The following is a 21374-nucleotide window of genomic DNA, read 5'->3' as shown; positions in this document are numbered from 1 at the left end:
CCTCTGCAGGTGAGGGGAGGACCCTGTCTGGGAGAAGATCCCTGAGCTGTAAGTGAAGTGGTTCAGATCATGCACTCATCCGTGTTGCTCTTAAAAAACAAAACAGCCCTTCAGTCCGTGTGCCACGTGTGAACAGGTTTGGACTTTCCCCGGCGTAGAAGGGCCCGCCTGCTGTAGGTTTAGTCCAGAGGAGGCTGTTCAGGGGCTTGCACTTGGTCAAGCGGGCTTCTCTGTGGCTCAGTTACCCTTCCTACCCTGCTGAGCCCCCATGAGAAGACACACTGTGTTAGCGTTGTTCAGAGAAACAGAACCAATGGGAAGTGTGTGTGTGTGTTTGTATGTGTATATACATATGTGTGTATGTGTTTGTATGTGAATATACGTGTGTGTGTGTGTGTGTGTGTGTGTGTGTATAAAATAACGAATTGGCTCACTGATTCTGGAGGTTGATAGATGGCAAGTCCAGAGATCTGCGGTCAGCAAGTTAGTGACCCAAGAGCGGATGGTACAGGTTCTCGTTTGAGTCTGAAGGCTGGAGACGAGAGCTGATGGTGTGATGGTGTAAATTACGGTCTGAAAACCAGCAGGCTTAAGATACAGGAAGAGTTGCTGTTTCCATTAGAATCGAAGGGCAGGGGGAAAAAAACAGTGTTCAGCTCAAAAGCAGTCAGGCAGGAGGAATTCTTTCTTATCAAGGGAGAGTCAGCCCTTTTGTTCTATTCAGGCCTTCGACTGATCGGGTGAAGCCCACCCACATTAGGAAAGGCAGTGTGCTTCACTCAGTCTGTTCATTTAAATGTTAATCTCATCCAGAAACACCCTCACAGAAACACCCTGAGTAATGTTGGACCAAATATCTGGGCACCGCGTGGCCCAGTCAAATCAACCATCACACACATTCAAGTAGCACATTTCAGAGTATGAAGATGTCTTTGTCAGTGGAAGGTTACTGTTAATCCAGGTTATTGTTTACTGAAATACGCGTTCGTCATAGAGACGATTTTGAGCCACAGATTTCAGGGCGATGCGGCAGCTTCTGGGGGGCACGCACACCTTGGGACATCCTTATTTCTAACTGCAGTTGACATTTCCGTTCACGGTTCGGGAATGAGCGCCACCTTGCAGGTCCTTGAAAAGGTCACGGTTGAGGAGAGGCGACCCTCAGGGGTCCTCCACTGAGCAAAGCACCAACCCTCCACCTGCATCATCCCCAGGTCGAGAGCAGCCAGCTTGTTCCTGTCGTTCCTCCTCCGTGGAGTAAGGAGTTCAGTAGTGACCAGGATCAGCGGAACACTGGGCAGCCTGTGTCTCTGTCCCTGGTCCCACTTCTCGGCAGTGCCTCCTGGGATGGTCGCTCTCCTGTTTTCCCCTGATGTGCTTGCGTGCTTCCCAGCTGCCAGCCAGTGCGCTAGGGGCAGGGAGCACCCGGAGGGAGCACTTGAGACCATCCTAGGCCCGCAGGCACCCTGCCCACTTCCCCCACGCAGACCCTCAGCCTGGCAGGCCCAGAATTATGCTGCCATCGCCTTGTTCAACATCTCAGGCTTTCTGCCCACATGCTTTAACTGCTGGTTAAAAACAGCAACAAAAGCCAAAACCCAAAGCAGAGGTTCTAGCTTTGTCAGAAGCAGCCCTCCTCACGCGGCTGCTTCCCCACTCCCTTTGTCACCTTTGGGCAGGTCCCCTGTGGTGGCCGGCGCTGGAGGGTGCGGTCAGGACGCAGCAGACTAGAGGATAGCAACTTGCCAGCCTCCCTGGTGGGCTCAGCATGCAGTGTGCAGCCTGAGAGGCAATTTCAGTAGCAGTTCTCGCTGGAAGACATATGCCGGTTGGCAGCCAGCCCTGGAATCACTGTTTGTTATTTGCAGTTCATTATTTTTGTGAGGAAATGCAATCCACTCCTATGGCCAACCACGTACGTTAGTTCTCTATGTGCAAGGAAACTCGGGTCCAGCCTGTCCTGTTTTTCATTTAAGGCCCTGAGTGATGTGGTCCTCAGAAACTCTTTCACCCTGCCCGGCTCTGCAGGGGCATCTGGTGGGGAGAAGCCGCTCTGCAGGGGGGGCTTCTCAAGTGCAGCCTCTGGCTTGCGGGGAGCCTCGCTCCTGTGATCCCCCCAGAAGGGGAGCCCGGGAGGGGCCTTCTGCCCCTCTGGGGGTGGGTGTTGAGCATCTCATAAGATTTGTGGCAAAATAATAGGGAGAGGGATCTGGAAGGTGATTCGTGTGAGGGTACAGAGTCTATTTTCATTACTGTGTAACCACAGTCACTCCATTCCATGAATTTGATCATTTAACTACAAGCAAGAGACCTGACAGAGGAGTCACGTTTGCTCGGGATGCTCTTGTAATCCTTTGAGATCATAGGAGATATTGGCTGTCTGCATTGCCATAAAGTGGGCCTGAGTTGAGGTCTCCCCCCTTGGTCTCCCCCCTTGTCCTGCCCACAGATAGGATCAGGTGAAGCCTGCCTGTTCTGTTATCCCTTTAAGCTCTAGTAACTGGCGAGTTAATGGAATGTCCTTTTCTTGTTCCCATAGAGGCTCTGTTGTACTGTAAACAGACCTCTCCCTGACTTCACCGAAGGCATGGAAATAACAGGAGAGCCACCCATTCTTTTTCCTCTCTCCACCTCTCTCACTCAACCTCATTTGTCTTCAGCTCACTTGCCTGTGAGTGTGGGAGACTGTACTCACAGATTTGTATTCTTTTCCTCATAACGAAACCCCGGCATCTTCAGTTGTCTCCTTTATTTATTCCACTTTCCCATTGTGGTGGCTTTGCCATTGTTGTGGTTCATCTAAGGATGCTTTCCTAGAAGATTAAGGATGTATATAATGTTAAAAGAAGTGGTAGTAACTGCAGTTTCTGTCCCCTGGAAGTAACTGCTAGTGTTTTCTATCCGTCCTCATCGTGTGATGGCAATGTCACGCCCATTCCACGATCACTGACTCCGCGGGGGTGTAATTACCACCAGGATGGATTCATGCCTTTGGAAGCCACACGTCTTTCATAGGCGATCAGATCTGATGCATATTGCAGGGCTGCGGGCATAGGCTCCCACATGCTTCCTGACCCTCAGATGATCTGATTCTGGATTCTCTGTTAGTAGTAGAGAGAGGTCTGCAATCCAGATAGACATTGTTTATCTTTTAATTCCCAGTCCTTTCACCATCATATAAATACTGAAGTCTCACTGACTCCTTCCTCTGTTTTTCCTTTTCTTATCCTCACCCTTCTTATGAGAACCTGTTTTCAGCTGCATATTTTGATTAGTGAGGTTTGGCTTCTGCCTAAAGAACTTTGTGGCCATTTATTTGATCCTGGGGCTCTGCCATCTTTAATTACATCAAGCTTCTAATTACACACACAGGTAGCTCTTCAAATATTTGCCTACTTCACGCTCCTTACGGAGCGTTTGTCCTGCAGTCGCTGAGTGGTGACCTTCAGCATATGGATCGAAACAGTTCACTCAGGGTTGCTCTCCCCCGTCACTTAATGCCAGCTCTTGTCCTTTCTGAGCCTTCCTTAGTTCTCCCTGAGCCATTTGAATCTTTTCCTTTGTCTTAAGTAAAACTTCCTTCAGGGATTTCTGTTTCTGGTATGATTTCTGATGGTTGATAGTCAAAACTACTTCCTTTCATGGCTCTTTTATGACTTGCTGAGCCCTCTTATTCCATAGCAGTGAGTGAAAATTCCATTTCTTTGTGAAATTTTAAAAGTAAAAGTACGTTCTATGATATGTCTGTGGCCTTATGGGAAATGGTCTGAAAAAATAGAGAGTAAAGGCTTTTTCCCTATCCCATTGTGACACTCTTTTTCATATGCAACATCTTTAGCTCATCTGAAGATGTCTGCTATTGAAATTTGCTCCTGTTTCCCTTTTTCTATGACCTGATTTTCCCCATTATGCCCCAAGAAGCTGCAGCTTGGTTGCTGCAATTTGCAGAATCCCACTTTGAGTTTTAATCCTGCTGTGTGTGTTACTGTTTGCTCGGGTGCCTGTTTCCTAGTCCACGTCCTCGGCCAAGGCAGGTGGGTCTTATTCGCCTCCTCCCCTCCGCACAGCTGCCCTTTGCTGGCTGACGTCACTCAGTCTGCTTGAGGTTTGGGGCCAGGCAGGGCTATGGTGGCCCTGATAGGAGGAGCCAGAGCTGTGCTCAGCCTTCCCAGGGTCTGGCCCAGGGCAGTGCTGCTGCAGCCTGGTTCTGTTCTTTTCTTTTCTTTTCTTTTCTTTTCTTTTCTTTTCTTTTCTTTTCTTTTTTTTCTTTTCTTTTTTTGAAAATTTAATTTAATTTATTTATTTTGGCTGCGTTGGGTGTTTGTTGCAACGCGTGGGCTTTCACTTGTTGTGGCAAGTGGGTGCTACCCTTCGTTGCATTGTGCAGGCTTCTCGTTGCAGTGGCTTCTCGTTGAAGAGCATGGGCTCTAGGCATGCAGGCTTCAGTAGTTGTGGCACTCAGGCTCAGTAGTTGTGGCTCATGGGCTTAGTTGCTCCACGGCATGTGGGATCTTCCCGGATCAGGGCTCGAACCCATGTCCCCTGCACTGGCAGGTGGATTCTTAACCACTGCACTACCAGGGAAGCCCCTGCAGACTGGTTCCTGCTCTTCGCTCCCACCGGGGCAGTAGTCTCCGTCCTAGCCAAAGGACTTCCCCTAAGCAAGGACTCTGGACTCCACACCCCTTCCCCGCCTCCTCTCCATCCAGTTTCCCCAGCTGGTAAATGCACGCTCTCCACTCCAGCTGCTGGGAGTCTGTCTTCCCTCCTCGGCCTCTCTCACCCCCACATCTGATCCATCAGCAAGTTCTCCCCCTGCCTTGGGCACTCCCCTCACAACGTACCTTACATAGTTCCTCTGGCCCCAGGCGGCCACCTCCATCAGGCCCTGACTATGCAGACGTGGTCCCCAGGCCAGCAGCGTCAGCATCAGGGAGCTGGTTAGAGATGCGGAATGTCTGGCTGCCCCTCAGACCTGCTGAATCAGACTCTGCATCGCACATTGTCCCGTCCCCGGGCGGCTCATGTGCGTGGTGGGGCCCGGGGAGCTCTGCTCTGAGCTGTCAGCCTCCCTCCCTGGTCACAGACCTTGCTCTTCACCTGGCTCCTTGCTTTCTCTCCTGACGCTCTAAGATCCAGTTTTCAGACACAGCGATCTTTTCAACATGTACATCATAAATCAGATCCCGGCACCCCTCCCTGAAAGCCCTCTGGTGACTTGAAAGTCTCCAGTAAACTGAGGACAGGACCTCGCCCTGGCCTCCCGGCCCCGCTGCAGCTGGCCTCCCGCTGCATCTCCTCACCCTGTCCTGTGTGCACTGGCTCACTGGGCTGCTCTGTGCCCAACCCCGGGCCTCCGCGCCGGCCGCACCCCGTGCCCAGAGCGCTCCTCCCTGAGCTCAGCAGGGCTGCCTCCTGGTCCAGGGCGCGGCCTCAGTGCTGCACTCTCAGCAGCCCTCGTCGCAGCTCTCAGGTCCCATCAGGCCCGTTCTCCGGAGCCTGTGACTGGGACGAGCCATCGCTGCCCCGACTCCCTGACTGTCGTGAGGTGGCACGGTTGATCCTGAGCTGGGGGCTGGCCAGGTGGGCCTGATCCGGTCCCCTGAGCCCTTGAAGGCAGGAACTCCCTCTCCGGGGGGCAGGCGTCAGTGCGATTAGAAGCTGCAGGGCTTGTGTCTTGAGCCACTGCCTTTGTGGTGGTTTTATAGGTGGTGATAGAAAGTGAAGTCGGGCACGGATCGCGTGGTCAGAGGAGCACCCCTTTGTTACTGCTGCATGCCTGCAGCGCCCGCACTGCCTGCCTTAGTGCACGTGAGGCCCAGAGGCCCGAGGGGGCTGCCTGCTTCCCCAGGACCCCCAAGCCCCCGCCCCGGAGTAGCCAGAGAAGTGGGTGGCGGCACAGCCATCCACGGCGAGAAGACCACTGTGCCTGCGGTGACTGGGAGGTGCGGGGCCCGAGAGGAGCGGCCTCCACAGAAAAGCAGATGCTCAGAGAGGGAGCCCCACTGTGGGCCTGTCATGGACGGTTGCCTGGAGCTGAGACTCTGGGCAGGTCAGACTGTGGCCCTTCCTCCCTAGGCAGGAAACGAGGAAGGGGATGTTTACAGAGGGGCTGGCCCTGGGCAGGGGGCCGAAGCTAGGCAGTGGGGAAAATGAGGGGGAGGCTGGAGCAGGAGTCTGTTCTCAGAGATTGGACCACTGGCCGTAACTTAGCCTGTTCGCACACCTGCCTTTTCTCCCCAGCAGGCTGGAGGCTTGGTGAGAGTGGAGGTGGGTCCCATTCATCTCTGGGGCCTGTAGCACTTGGCTCAGGGCCTGGTGCGTTGTAGAGGCTTCACGGGCGTTCAGAAGCACGAGCTGGGGGGCTGGGGGCGCCCTTGATGAGACTCAGCTGAGCAGCCTTGTGATTTCCAGCTGCTGTGGGTGCCCTGCCCGGGGAGCCTCAGGCCTCTGAGATGGAGGCCCTCCCTGGATGAACGGCGCACGGGGGTCTCCCGAGAAGCCTGTTTCAGGGGTCACCCCAGGCCGGGTCGCGGTGCGTGGAGAAGGACACAGCTGGCAGCGCAGCGAGTGGCTGAAGGGGAGCCAGACTTGCCTGCATTTGACCCTGCGTCTGTCACTTCATAGTGTGTGCCCTGGGACAAAGCACTGGTCCTCTGTGCACTTCTGTTTTCTCATCTGTAAAGTGGGAAGATAATAGAACCTCTCCCATGGGGCGAATGAACGGGTTATCCGTAATTATGCAAATGAAGCAGTTGGCGGGGTGCCTGGCGCTGGTTAAGTCTAATCTCAGCTCCTGTCATGGGAGTGACGTAGCTCCTCAACCCCGGTCTGTGCTTGCTGAATTCAGCCAGAACTGTTTTTGCTTCTGGAAGCTTCTGTTCAGCAAGTAGGTACTGATGCAGCCGTCCGGGCCCTGTACTTGGCAGTAGGAGTCCCAGGGTAGGTGAAACACCACCTGCCTCATAGGAGAGTCTGTCGTGTGGTCCACGTGGGTGGTTGTATTATGTAAACTGCCATGTTTGTGGCTGGAGACAGTTTGACCCTTTACTGCGTGCAGCTGTTGTGACATTCTGGGTCACTCCCCTGGAGAAGGCCCTGGAGGCGGCTGATTTGGAAGAACTGGTGCTGAATGGCATCATGTGACCTCTTGCCCAAAGTAACAGGGAGTTGGGTGAGGGCTCTGAGCCAGAAGGGGCACCAGACTTGAGAGCAGGCAAAGGGAGAAGGGCCAGAGAGAGCTGAGGCGGGCAGGTCTCCTTGCTCGGAGAGAGAAGTACAGGCAGCGGGGAAGCAACGTGTGGATTTGATGAGCAGGAAGCAGTGTCCTCGTGGGGTTTCCGGCGGGGTCTTAGGTTGTCAGCGCACAGGGTGGGTGTCAGCGCCACACTGGCCTCAGAGTAAGGTCATGGCAGTCCCTGGTTCTGTTCTTAGACCTGCTTTGCCACCGATGAACTTACCTGGGTGAGTTTGAGGAGTGACTGAAGTGGTGTATGTTTTGTTAGATAAGTATTCTTTAAACAGAACGTGGATGGGCTCGCTGTAAGTTTAGTCTGTCTTTCTCCCTTGGTCGATGGCGGCGGCTCTGGGAGCGTCCCGGGAGGAACAGGGTGCATCGTGCCAGCTCCGTGTCCTTGTCCACGGGGTCTCGTGGAGGCCGCCCGTCCCCTGTATGAAAGCACAGGGAGAGGAGCTGCTAGAGGAAACAGACTGTTGAATTGGAGGGAGAGGAGCCTGCATCAGCTGAGGAGAGAAGCCCGTGCCTCCCCAGCACAGAGGGGGACCCGGGGTGGGGCAGAGGGAGGGGTCTGCCGCCCCACACCTCCAGCAAGCACCTGGCCGTCAGGTCGGTGGGGGTGTGCTGGTGGCGGGGGTCTTGTGAGCATCAGGAGGGCGGAGGCCTTTTGTCCTGAGTGGTGTGTAGAGGGAAATGGTCCCAAGTGCAGTGGAGGGGCGTTCAGTGAGAACGGTAGCCCTGCCTGAGCCCGAGAGAGGCCCATCTGTGGACCGGCTACCAGCAGGGGTGAGGCTTTCAGGAGAAGCGTGTGCTTGGGATGTGGGATGCAGAGCCCAGGCAACGCGTGGCACGAACTGGAAAGTCAATGTATGTGTGCTGAAAGGTCACCAGAGGACAGCGTTCTGCACAAGAAACCTGTCTAAATATCAGAAGATATTCAGAGGCGGTCGGAAGCTACTGCCTGCCTCCTTCCCTGTCGCTGTGAATATGCTGTTTGAATTCCGTTTGAAAATATCACCTGGGGCAAACGTTAGAATAATTCAAGTCAGGCATGTGTGGAGCGCCTGCTGTAAGCCACGTGTGCTGTGTGGAGCGCCTGCTGTAAGCCACGTGTGCTGTGTGGAGCGCCTGCTGTAAGCCACGTGTGCTGTGTGGACGTTGTCCGCGCCGTGGGGGGTGGGGGGTGCGGAGGTGTGCGAGTCAGGCTCCCGGAGGGCGGGGTGGGGGGTCGGGACAGTGGGGACACTGCCTCTGGAGGGCATGACACCACGAGCGATCGTGCTACACGGCTTCCCACCCACCCTGCTCCAGGCCCCGGGGCCCCCGCCATCTCTTATGCTCACAAGCGCTGAGAGAGACCACGCTGCCCTTCCCATTGTACCACCACTTACAAGAGAAGGAGGGAATCGTTTCCCCTCAGTCACGTGGTCATGGAGGGCACACTCCCCTGTGTTTAGACTCCTGAGAAGCACAAGGTGTCCTAGCCGTGCGCACCCTCTTTTTGCTGCCTGCGTGCCTGCCTCTAAACCCGGCTGCCTGCCGAGTTGGTTTGGCCCACGGGCAAGCCTTCCCATCCTCCCCCTGTGATGGGCTCGGGGCCCGTAAGAGGCACCTCTCTTCCTGTTCCAGGCCCCTTTGTCACAGCAGAGTCAGTTGGATCTGCCTGCCCCCTGCAGGCCAGGACCCCGTGGACAAGGCCATCCGGTGCAGGGGGCATCCCTGTGCTCTGGGGCCTCAGCACGGGGTGGCCGAGGGTTGGCCAGCTGGACCCTGCAGCGTCTCTGACAGCCAGGACACACACACGGGGACAGGCAAGAGGTGTTTTTAGCGAGCCGTCTGTACAGTCCAGGCTTTGGACTGTTTGTGGGGTCTATATTTTCAGAAAAGAAAAAGACTACCTGTGCTCCTTACAACCAAGAGAAAGATAGGGTGGCGGGGAGGCGTTACGATGTCTCCTCGCAGAAGACGCCTTGCCAGACGCCGGCATGCGTCACGGCCTTCCCGTGCATTCCTTCCTTTTTTAAAAGGCTTTAAATCTTCGCTGATGTATGGAGTGGTTTCTTCCGGCCTGTGAATGTCTTTTGATATTTCCACAAGTTTCTCGCCCGTAATGTTTACCCCTTTTTTTGGGTACCATATGTAAGTATATTTTTAGAGGTGGGAATTTATGATGCTTTTTTATAAACCACATTCGTTTATACCTTTTCTTTCCTCTATAAATTCAAGATAGTATTTACCATTTGCCTTTGTTTCCAACATATGCAAGGCCACACCTGACCTAGGGTTGGGACGGTAAATGTGCTTATTAACCTTGTAAAGTGGGTCTGCGGTCCCCTTTTGAGAACACCAGAGGAACCTCTTGTTTGGTTGTAATTTAAGCAGTGAGTGAAACCCTAGTTGCTGGAAAAAATAAGGCTCCTTCCCCAGAGCTTAAACACACACAGGGGAGTATTTCACTTAAAGGAACTGACTGCAGTGTTGTTTTTCATTCTTGTCTGGCTGTGGTATTTGGAGGTTTGTTTGCAGCCCTCTAATTCTTACCATGTCATGGAGGCCGAGCATCTCTGCAGTGGAAGGGACCTCAGTAGATGTTCGCATTTTTCTGAGTCCTGGAAACGCTCGTGTTCAAGACCCGGGTCATCTCCTTCAGGAAACACCCCCACCCCACCCCACCCCCCAGGGGTACCAGAAGTGCCCTGTCTGCTCCCTCCACTAGACTCCAAGGCCTTTCAGGGCAGGGAGCGTGGTGGGCCCCACAGTTCTGTTTCCAGCCTCCAGTAGAGTATCTGACACATTACATTCTCAGTAGAACAGGAGGCGGAGAGGGCACTGAGGTACATGGGCCCTCAGCGTGTGATGGTTGAGAGCCAGGGGTTGTTTGGGCGGCTTATTCAGTGAGCAGCTCACCATCCGGAGGTGTCCAGACAGAGGCCACAGTCTGTCTGTCTCGCAGAGCAGGAGCTAGTGTCACTGCACATCCCTGTTCCGGCAAGGGCAGCGCCTTTCCTGCCCAGCAGCACCCTGCAAGCACCAGCCCTTCGCATCTGCTCCCGATTTTAAGGCTTGTCTCCTGTGCCTTCGTCTGGTGTCTCAGTCACTCTGGGCCGGGTGATCCTCGCCGGCCTGCCTGCGGGGCGTCGTCATCAGGCCATGCTCCGTAGAGCCTGATTGTACGGGAGGACCCCGGCAAGCAGCATTTGATGCTGCAAGGTGCCTTCAGAATCAGACCTCATCTTTCTTAGAAAACTGGCCCCGATCCGGCATCTGCCTCCACCTCCTGCAGGGTTTGCTGTGTTCACTCTGCACTGTAACTTTGTTCCCGCTGGTGCCAGAGGACGTGCTGGCTTGGGACCTCTTCCCGCGTCCTCTCTCGTGGTGCAGGCTGAGCGTCTGCCCTCGTCTCACCGCCCGCCCATGGGCTGCTCTGGAGAGGGCCGTTTTTCTGCAACTTTTTAGAGCACCTGCTCTGTGCCCAGGGCAGCGCTGATGACCATCCTGTGTTTTTGAGGGAAAATGTTTTCTTGGCCAAAACACCTTGTGGGTTTTGGAAGGAGCAATTCTGCATTTTCCTTCTTCCTTTGTCTTTTTCCCTCTCTTATTTTTTGCCTCATTTCCCCCAATTATTAAAGGACTATATTATTGTAAAAATTTAGGTAACAGGAAAAAGAGAAAAAGGGCGCATGGTTGCACAGCACATAGACGCTCACGGAGAATATTGACTGCCCCCCGGTGTGGGCCTGGGGCCAGACTCCATCTGTGCAGGAGGGACTGGCTAGACCCTTCCTCATGCCAGGCCACATCGTAGGTGCTGAAATGCAGTGGCCAGAACAGCTCAGGTCCCTGCCTTCATGAAGCTCACAGTGATGAGCAAATAGATGAACAGGTGATGTGATTTCCAGGGGCGACAGTGCAGTGAAGGAATGGGGGCAGGAGAGGCCGAGTGTGCCCGAGGCTGCTGCTTCTGCTGGGGGCGGGGGGAGCTGGGAAGTCCTGGTGGACGCGGTGACCCTGGAGTAGGAATCCACAGGGAGTGAGAGAGGGGCTCCGAGCAGGGCAGTCATGCTGGGGGGAGGGCCCAGGGGGCCGGGAGGGCGCTGGGCATGGGGGTGGCGACTCCAGGCACGCAGGGGCTGGTGGACACGGACACCTGAGGGGGCTGTGCTCAGCGTGGGGACACACAGTACGGCACGTAGGGTTGTGTGCTGCCCTCTTTTCACTCATTCACACGTAAGCATTTTCTCACTTATCACAGGGTTTGTAGGGCGGGTGGGAGGTGCTGAGCAGCTGAGTCTTACATGTCTGGACCCTCCCTGTGGGTTTGGGAGGTGGTGCAGCAGAGCGGAGGTGCACAGCTGGGGCGCAGGCCGACCTCATTCACATCCTGACTGTCCCTTAGCCGCCAGAGGAGATGGGGTCTCAGTGGGAAGCTGCTCTTCCATGAGAATAGAGCCCAGCAGAGTGCCTGGGTCTGTTAGTGATCTGGTCTAGATTTTGAAACACTTGAGGTGGGCAGTGCTACAGAACTCAGAGCTGATTTAGTGAATCATTTGAGCAGTCCTGTGGGTGAAGGGTTTCCATTAAGCTCTCTATGCTGCTAATAATTTAGCTGGAAGATGTGTTAGATATAGCACTTGGGGAAAATGGAGTACCCATCTCAGGGGATAATGATGCTGTGAAACCAGATTATTTCCACCGTGGAGAACAATTGTAAGCCTGTGCTAATAGATTAAACTGCTAGAGTGATCGTTTTGAGCAGAGAAAATGGTCGAGAGCTATATAGCCAGCCATAAAGTGATTGGGGTGGGTAAAGAGTAATAATTTAACCCTGTTGATCTGTGGCACGTAAGCCCTTTAGTCGCTGCCATGCTGCACCAGCTGACTAGGGTGCCCGGACTAGAGGTCACCAAGACCAATGTCCAGATTTTGCTACTTTCCAGCTGTTTGACCTTAGATGAGTCAGCAGAAGCTAGAGGTTTTATTCAGAGATGCCCAAGCCGCAAGATGCTGTGTGCAGTTGATGGAGACGAGGCAGGGGAGAGTGTCCACTGGGTTCCGTGGGGAAAGGGAAGGAGGTCCATGGTTTGCAGAAACATAAAACATGACAGAGTGTGAATCATATGACAGGTGGGGTTCTTGAAGGTGGGGGAGGGGCTCACCCTGCAGAAAGCCTCTGTGCCCGCCTCTGTAACGCAACGCTCCACCCCTCCTGGTTCCTTTTTCTACAGCTGTACGTAAAGTGCGGCACCTGCAGGGCTGACAGAGCTGCTCACACAAGCTCATGAGAAGGTAAACTCGGCCCAACATCAGGCAGTGGCCGAACCCTGGTTGTCGTTAGTTTTCTCTGGACTCCCTGCCAACTGGGAGGGTCACTCTTTGCAGGACTTCTGTGAAATGCACATTTACTTAGTCTCCATTACTGTTTCTGGTGAATTAAGCCCAAAGGACCATGTTGGGAAAGTTTATTTTACTCTCATAATTAGCAGTGAGTGAATTTCACTGGTGATTCCGCTGGACAAATCCCTGGGGCTGAAAATTGGAAAAAAAAATGGAGAAAATATTATGTTCAATGGACTTAATACATAGAAAAGGTAACATGGGCAAATAATCGTAGCTGTTTAGAGGGAGAGGGAGAGACAGATGATGCTGTCTTCTCTTCCCAGGTTAGGCGAGTCTCGGTTCAGGGGCTGCCGCGGATCAGGTGAGGCAGGGCCCTTCCTGGAAACCTTCACCATCTTCCTTTGTAAAATCAAGTCTCAGTCTCTCAGCCGGTGAGGGAGGCCCTTCACAGTCTGGTTGTGAACTTCATTTCAGGCCTCACCTGCCCCTTCTTCCCAGCACTGCCTCTCCTGTGCCTCATGTACTTTTGACAGACACGCAGCCCCTGGGAACCTCCCGGTGCAGACACACTCGAGGTCTGGGGTCTCCTTTCAGCCAGGAACAAAACCTCAGTGCAGACAAGGGGCCCAGAGGAGACGCAGGATGGGGGTGCAGGAGTCCTCCAGGCTCTGAGGGTGGGCATGAGAAGGCAGAAGGAAAGCCTGGAATTGAAGGGTCGTGGAAGCAGCAAAGGGGGCGTCTCAGTGAGTAAAGCTGAGGTCGGATCAGCAGTGTCAGACGGCAAAGAAACGTCTGGGACAGTGAGGACAGAACTCTGCCCAGCGGGTTTGGTGACTGAGGGGTGGTGGCAGCCCTGGCGGGGCTGTGGACACACACCTGCCCTTTTGCTGCCTTCTCTCCACCTGCCATGCCTTTTGCCATGTCTGCAGATGCCACCAGCTTCCACAAAGTGGCCCCGGGCCCTGGCGTGACAGGGTTAGCACGTTATTTTCCCTTATTTCGAGCATGGTGGCCTCATCTTGCGTTCTGCCCTTCTTCCCGTATCTGTGTACAGTGGCCATGCTTCGCTCATCCTGGGAGCTCCTGGGCTGGCTCCTGGGTGAGTGGCCGCCCTGCTGCCATGGGAACAGGAGCTGCAGTCTCTGCTCATCAAAGGCCTGGACCGGCAGGGATCTCCTTGTTCAGGGCAGTGGTGTCAGCCCTTGTCAGTGCTCAGGCATCGAGGTGTTAGAGTGGTTCCAGAGGACAGTGAAATCTCCTCCTGGTGACGTCGTCCTCATTTTCAGCTCCATCTCTGATGGCGACTGCTGTGTGTGAATCATGGGGTCCTGCCTGGAGTGTGATTCAAAGCTTGCGTATTGGTTGACCTCGCCCTTTTCATCACCACTGTGTTATCTGTTTACCCGAAGTGGGTCGGCTTGTCTTGCACACGTGAGGTCCGGGGACCTCAGGGTAAATTGCCTGTGCCTCCTGACTTCTTCCTTCCTGTGGAATTTACTGACGGTTAAGAAAACAGCATCTGTTGAGCATTCCCTCCCCTTTTCCCACTCTTCTGTCAGGTACTCTCTTTCAAAGTGAAATAAATCAATATTTACGTCTAAGGTCTTGATTCACAGTACCTTTTCCCATTTAAATGAAATTGAAACAAACAGTAGAAGAAGGAAAAAAAAAAGGCCTCCATCTTCTGTAGAAAAACAGCTCAGGCTAAATGTATCAATGCTTTCCACTCAAGGTGTCTCTCTAGCTTCTGGGAAATTCTGTCAGTCCAAGTTAAAGCTTCCTTCTAATCAATAACTTTGTGTGAAGCCCACCCCAGAGGTGCCTCGTCCATGTTCTTCTCTGAATGAAACATGAGCCCGTCTGAGACACTCTTCCTGCTGGCAGTGAGGGGCACAGGCACAGGGCTGAGGGAGACCCCTGGAAGCCGGTGGCCAGTTCTCAGAGATGGTGTGGCGTCGTGGGGTGTTACAGAGGGATGAGCAGGAGGCCGACCTATGCCAGGTTCCAGTGGGAGGGGAGTCAGAAGTGTCGTGCGTGGGAGCTCATGGAGGCTACCTGAGCAAACCCGCTGCTCCCAGTCTCTCCTGGGGGTCCTGGGAGTCGATACCTCTTCTGCCCTCTCCTGCTGGAGCGCCATCCCCATGCTTCCTCTGGAGGCCGCCCCGGCGCTGGGTCAGAACATCACTTGGTTCCTGTGCCTGCCCCACTAGACTGTGGTTTTTTCACCATGTGCTGCCCGAACGCCCATTGCAGGCCCTGCACCCAGTAAAGCATTCTTCCTCAAATACTGGGTGCTTGCTCTGTGCCAGGCATCTGCCCTGTTTGCCTGGCTCTGGAGGAAGAGCTCTGTCCAGGCAGTGCTGCCCTTGCCCTTGGGGACCTCAGTCCACTGGGACCTGAAAAAATGACAAAGGTCTTATTGAATGAATGAGTGAGTAATTGACATGCTGAAATACCTTAAGAAAACATTGTTCAGTACACGAGTGAAGGCATTGAAAGCACAGTGATGTTATGAAGCACCCACTTTGCATACAGAACCTTCTTCAGTTCTCTTAGCCATTCTCTGAAGTGGGCATTTTAGTCTCTATTTTACAGACTAGACAACTGAGGGTCGTAGGGGAAAGTGGCCAAGGTTCACAGCTGACAGTGCGGGAGCTGCTGTTTAAGCCCGCGATGTACAGGACGAAGTTCTTTCCAACTCGCCTTTCCGACCCCCTGGGAGAGGCCAGTCTCCAACATCTGTCCCTGCATCTGAGGGCTCTCATTCCCCAGCTCAGCAAGTCCAGGCCCCTTCACTTTCTGCCTGGGCTGGTTTTCTAATCCTTCAGTCATTTTTGCAGCTCTTAGGGTCTCAACGTTTTCTAAATCTTTCCCACGTCATTTGTATTATGTCTCTTCTCAAAATCAAAGACCGTTATAAAACAGACCAGAACGCACAGTCAGGGAGCTGGGGCATTAGCAACAGCTGGAATTTGGCCTTGTCTGGAACCTGCCTGCTTGCAGCGCAGAGAAAGGCCTGCCCGTAGGAGGTAGCAGCCCCCTCCCCTGACGGAGGCTCTGACGGGCCCTCCTGCCCGGCCCCAGGGCAGAGGGTGCCCGGCGGCAGGCCCCTCCCCGCGTGGCTCCGAGGCCCTCGTGTTGCTGGACGACACCTGGGGAAAACCGGGCTCGCGAGGGCCTGTTCTCCTGCCCGCTGTGATGTTGATCTTCATACAGAGAGCTGAGCTCCCAGAGTGTGCGGACAGACAGATGACCCGACATAAACGCGTCCCTTTCTCACCACCAAATGGACCAGCTGTGAATTTCCGGGAGGCCCGCACCCAACCCTCCACGCGGTTGCAGGAAATAACTCCTAGGGTGCCTCGGCAACCCCCACCCCTCTGGGAGGCCGCTTGGCATCAAGAGAAGAGCTTGGACATGGTGTTTGAACTTGGGTTCCACCATTAACCCCAGCCGGGGCCCCTGGCCGTGCTGCTTTGCACCGGTGAGCGTCACTCCCTTCATCTGCACACCGGGGGTGAGCAAGCGCAGAGCGTTGCTGAGATGAGTTTGTGCAGGAAGGACCAGCTCCTCGAAGGTACCAGGTGCTCCGTAGGCAGTCGCTGTGATTCTCTTGTCACGGCTGGACCTGGACGTGGGGCCCACGTGACCTCTCTCTTGCCCTCCCGCAGGTCACCGACGAGGAGCCCAGCTCCAACCACACGGTCATGATCCAGGAGACCCTGCAGCAGGCCTCCGTGGAGCTGGCCGAGCAGCATCACCTGGTGGTGTCCTCCGACGACGTGGAGGGCATCGAGACGGTCACCGTCTACACGCAGGGCGGGGAGGCCTCGGAGTTCATCGTCTACGTGCAGGAGGCCATGCAGCCCGTGGAGGAGCAGGCGGTGGGGCAGCCGGCCCCCGAGCTCTAGAGGACACCCGGCGTGGGACAGAACCCCGGGCTCTGCGGGGCGCCCGGGACACGCGGGGCGGGGAGGCCCCGGAGCAGCCCTCTCCACGGTGGGCGCTCTGCCCTGCCCTCCCTGCCCCGGCGGCCACGTGGGGCTCTCCTGGCCCATCTGTGGGTGGGCGAGGGATCGGCACCAGCAGCACGGGAGGCCCGCCCCCAGCACAGGCACACACCCTTCCCCCACGTCGTCTCTTTCCCAAACACGGCCCGTACCGCGTAGCCCCTTTGCTTCACGATTCAAACAGAGACCCCCAGTTCTCATCAGCATCTTCCCTGAATCACAGCCCAACCATGGACTCCCATCTAGGTGCCGAATCTTTATCTGGGACTGCTCTGCAGCCTGGTGACCGGGAGACAGCCATCACAGAGAAAGTGACCTTATGGTTTTCGAGTCACCTATGAGAGAAAAGAGGGGAGGGGCTTATCGACACAGTTCAACCCTCAAGCATCAGGGACGCTTCTTATCATGTGAAGTACCTGTGATTTGATGACCCTCCCACTCCCATCCCAGGTGGGGGTCTCCACGTACTATCTGGGAATTCTTTTGCTTTTTAAATAAATGCACTTTTTCCTGTTCACCTCCCGTTCTCAGGAGCCGAGGTGGATAGAATAAAAGCATCCTCCGCTTGAGGACTTCTGCTCCTCCGTTAGCTCGGTGGGTTTACCTTTTCCCTTCCCAAATCAAAATCTTGGATTTGGGCCCCACCCAGGACCACCTCCCTCTGAGTCCCAGGCCCTGAAAGTGGGACGGTGATGCCCGTCGTCCCTCTAAAGCGTTAGCCTTGCTTTGGGGCCGCTGTTTGAGGTTAATGGTCTCGCCTTCCATTGTCCTGGCATTGGGTTTGCTGCAGCCGAGGTGTGGCAGCAGCCCCTCCCTGCCTTGGGAGGAGCAGTAAACCGACAGTCAGGGGCCTTCGTGACACTCTCTCTTCTGACTGATCTTTTAGTCCAGGTGCTTGTGATAAATCCCATACCTTTTGGCGCCTCTGCTGTGTGACAGCTTTGTGGGGGCACTGAGGCGAGTCCTGCTGCCACCTGTCCAGCCCTGGGGTCTCCTGACATCGTCACCCACCATCCAGCTCACTGAGGTCAAGATTTTTTTCTATCAAATGAAATTTTATTTAATTTATAGTGATTCTAATCAATTGTTTGAATAAACCATCCTTTTTAAGGTGTAAAATACCAAGCTATTGCCCCATGGTTTTAGATTTTCACATTTCTAGACTAGGCAGTGAAATCATCTACATTACATAGGATGGCTCACAAAAGTGTCCATCTGCAACAAAGCTTCTGATACTATTTGGGTGCTAAAAACAGCCAGAACTTTTGATTTGGTAACAAATGAAGAAAGAGCTTGATGATTATTTTTATCTTACAATGGTTTGCTGTTTTTTGTTCCCAGGGAAGACATTATTGACCCATTTTCAGTAAAGAGGGAACTTTGAGTTATTTCTCTAGTAAGGGTGGTGGATTTTTACCAATTTTGGTAAAGGTAAATGGTACAACAAAATGATGGACTTTTTTTCCCCTTAATGTTTAGAAGCTTGTGTGTCATGTTTGTTTGCTTCCTGACATGTAATTGACCTATAACACTACATTAGTTCCAGGTATACACCATAATGATTGCATATTTTTATACATTACAAAATGCTCATGGCACTAAGTCTAGTTACTGTGTTATCATACAAAGTTATTACGTAGTTATTGGCTGCATTCCTCATCCTGCACATTCATCCCTGTGACTCATTTACTTTGTAACTGGAAGTTTGTGCCTCTTAGTCTCCCTCCCCTAGTTCACTTATCCCTCCACCCCTCTCCCCTCTGGCAACCACCTGTTTGTTTTCTGTATCTGTGAGTCAGTGTCTGTTTTGTTATGTCTGTTCATTTGTTTTGATTTTTAGATTCCACATATAAGTGAAATCGTGTGCTATTTGTCTTCCTCTGTCTGACTTTGCACTTAGCGTAATACCCTTTATGTTCATCCACGTTGTCACAAATGGCAAGATCCATTCTTTTTTATGGCCAGGGAATGTTCTATTGTGGCTATAGATATACCGCATATTCCTTACCCATTCATCTACTGATGGGCACTTAGGTTGCTTTCATATCTTGGCTATTGTAAACAATGCTGCAATGAACATAGGAGTACATATATCTTTTGGAATTAGTGTTTTTGTTTTGGTTCTGAAAAATACCCAGATGTAGAGCTGTTGGATTGTATGGTGGTTCTATTTTTAATTTTTTGAGGAATGGCATACTGTTTTCCATAGTGGCTGCAGCAATTTACAGGCCCACCAACAGTGAACAAGGGTTTGCTTTTCTCTACATCCTCCCCAGCACTTGCTACTTGTTGTCTTTTTGACAATAGCCACTCTGACAGGTGTGAGGTGATATCTCATTGTGGTTTTCATTTGCATTTCCCTGATGACTAGTGATACTGAGCATCTTTTCCTGTGTGTGTTGTCCACCTGAATGTCTCTTTTGGAAACAATTTCTATTCAGGTCCTCAGCCCATGTTTTAATTGGGTTTTTTTTTTTTTGGATGTTGAGTTATGTGAGGTCTTTGTATATTTTGGATATTAACCCCTCATCTGGTATATTGTTTGCAGATATTTTCTCCCATTCAGTAGGCAGTCTCTTCATTTTTGTTGATTTCCTTTGCTGTGCAAAAGCTTTTTAGTTTGGTGTATTCTCATATGTTTATTTTTGCATTTGTTTCCCTTGTCTGAGAAGCCATATCAAAAAAAAAAAAAAAAATTACTATGACTGACGTCAAAGACCATACTGCTTATGTTTTCTTCTAGGGGTTTTATGGTTTCAGGTCTTAAATTTAAATCTTTAATCCACTTTGAGTTTATTTTTGTATATGGTGTGAGAAAATGTTCTAATTTTATTCTTTTACATGTAGCTGTCCGGTTTTCTCAACTGAGGTTTCTTTTATTTATTGAAGAGATTTCTTTTACCCATTGTATATTCTTGCCTCCTTTGTCATAGATTAATTGACCATCCATGTAAGTTGGGTTTATTTCTGGGTTCTTTACTCTGTTCCATTGATCTACGGGTCTTTTTTTGTGCCAGTACCTTCCTGTTTTGATTACTGTAGCTTTGTAGTGTAGTTTGAATCCACGGACTGTGATACCTCCAGCTTTGTTTTTCTTTCTCAAGATTGTTTTGGCTATTTGGGGTCCTTTGTGTTTCTGTACAAATTTTAGGATTATTTATTCTAGTTCTGTGAAAATGCCATTGGTATTTTGGTGAGGATTTTTATTGAATCTGTAGATTGCCTTGGGTCATATGATCATTTTAACAATGTTAATTCTTCCAATCCATGAACATGGTATATCTTTCTATGTTTGTGGTGTCTTCATATTCTTTCATCAGAGTCTTAGAGTTTTCCAAATACAGATCTTTTACCTCCTTGGCTAGATTATTCATAGGTATTTTATTCTTTTTAATATAATTGTAAGTGGGATTGTTTTCTTAATTTTTCTTTCTGATAGTTCATTGTTAGTGGATAGAAATGCAACAGATTTCTGTATATTAATTTTGTATGCTGCAACTTTACTGAATTCATTTATTAGTTCTAACAGATTTTTGGTGGCATTTTTAAGGTTTTCTATATATAGTATCATGTCATCTGCAAACAGCAACAGTTTTATGTCTTTCTTTCCAATTTGGATTCCTTTTATTTATTTTTCTTGTCTGGTTGCTGTTGCTAAGACTTCTAATACTATGTTGAATAAAAGTGGCAAGAGTGGGCATTTTTTTCTTGTTCCCGATCTTAGAGGAAATGCTTCCAGCCTTTCACAGTTGAGTATGATGTTAACTGTGGGAATTTCATATGTGGCCTTTATTATGCAGAGGTATGCTCCCTCTATACCAATTTTGTTGAGTCTTTATCATGAATATACACTGAATTCTGCCAAAAGCCTTTTCTGCATCTACTGAGATGATCATATGATTTTTATTTTTTAATTTGTTAATGTGGTGTATCATATTGATTGATTTTCAGATATTGAACTATCCTTGCATCCCTGGAATAAATCCCACTTGATCATGGTGTATGACCCTTTTAATGTATTGTTGAATTTGATTTGCTAATATTTAGTTGAGGATTTTTGTATGTACGTTCATCAGTGATATTGTCCTATAATTTTCTTTTTTATGTGGTGTCTTTGTCTGGTTTTGGTATCAATGATGCAGCCTTCATAGAATGAGTTCAGAAATGTTCAATTTTTCTGTTCAATTTTTTGGAATAGGTTGAGAAAGATAGGTGTTAACTCTTCTCTAAATGTTTGGTAGAATTCACCTGTGAAGCCGTCTGGTCCTGAACTTCAGTTTTTTGGGAGTTTTTATTACAGATTCAATTTCATTACTGGTAATTTGTTCATATTTTTTATTTCTTCCTGATTCAGTCTCAGGAGATTGTAAGTTTCTAGGAATTTATCCATTCCTTCTAGGTTGTACATTTTTGGGGCATATAATTGTTCACAGTAATTTCTTGTGATCCTTTGTATTTCTGCAGTGTCAGTTGTAACTTCTCACTGAGGTCAATATTTGTTTCCTCTAAGAACCCTTCAAATGAAATCTCATGCAGGTGTATAGCAGATGTACGAACAGGTGAAGTGATAGCTGCTCTGGATGCAGAGAGTGGAGTCCATAGCCCCAGGCACTTGGCCCTCATTGTCACCACCCTCTCACCCCAGCCAGGTATGATGGCACCTCTTGGGGGAAGCTTAAAAGCTGCTGCTCTAATACAAGGAGAAAGATGACTGCTTTCCCTAAGCCAGGAGGGCAAGCAGTGCGTCTGGAGCTCAGAGGAAGCATGGACGCTTCCCACTCGGGGTGAGT

General features: G+C 51.4%; 1 protein-coding gene across 2 annotated transcripts in view; it reads left to right on the top strand.

The window, feature by feature from the left end:
* The window catches only part of ZFAT (zinc finger and AT-hook domain containing), a 174830-nt gene extending 156995 nt beyond the window's left edge, over positions 1 to 17835 (top strand). For both annotated transcript variants that reach the window (XM_057737087.1, XM_057737088.1), the window contains one exon: positions 16246 to 17835. In XM_057737087.1, coding sequence (XP_057593070.1) covers positions 16246 to 16485 — 240 coding nt within the window. In that variant the 3' untranslated portion in view covers positions 16486 to 17835. The remainder of the gene's footprint in view (positions 1 to 16245) is intronic.
* Positions 17836 to 21374: the final 3539 nt, after the last annotated feature.

The sequence above is a fragment of the Hippopotamus amphibius genome, chromosome 5, assembly GCF_030028045.1.
Source record: "Hippopotamus amphibius kiboko isolate mHipAmp2 chromosome 5, mHipAmp2.hap2, whole genome shotgun sequence".
NCBI classification, from domain to species: Eukaryota; Metazoa; Chordata; class Mammalia; order Artiodactyla; family Hippopotamidae; genus Hippopotamus; species Hippopotamus amphibius.
This window is presented reverse-complemented; position numbering and strand designations above follow the sequence as displayed.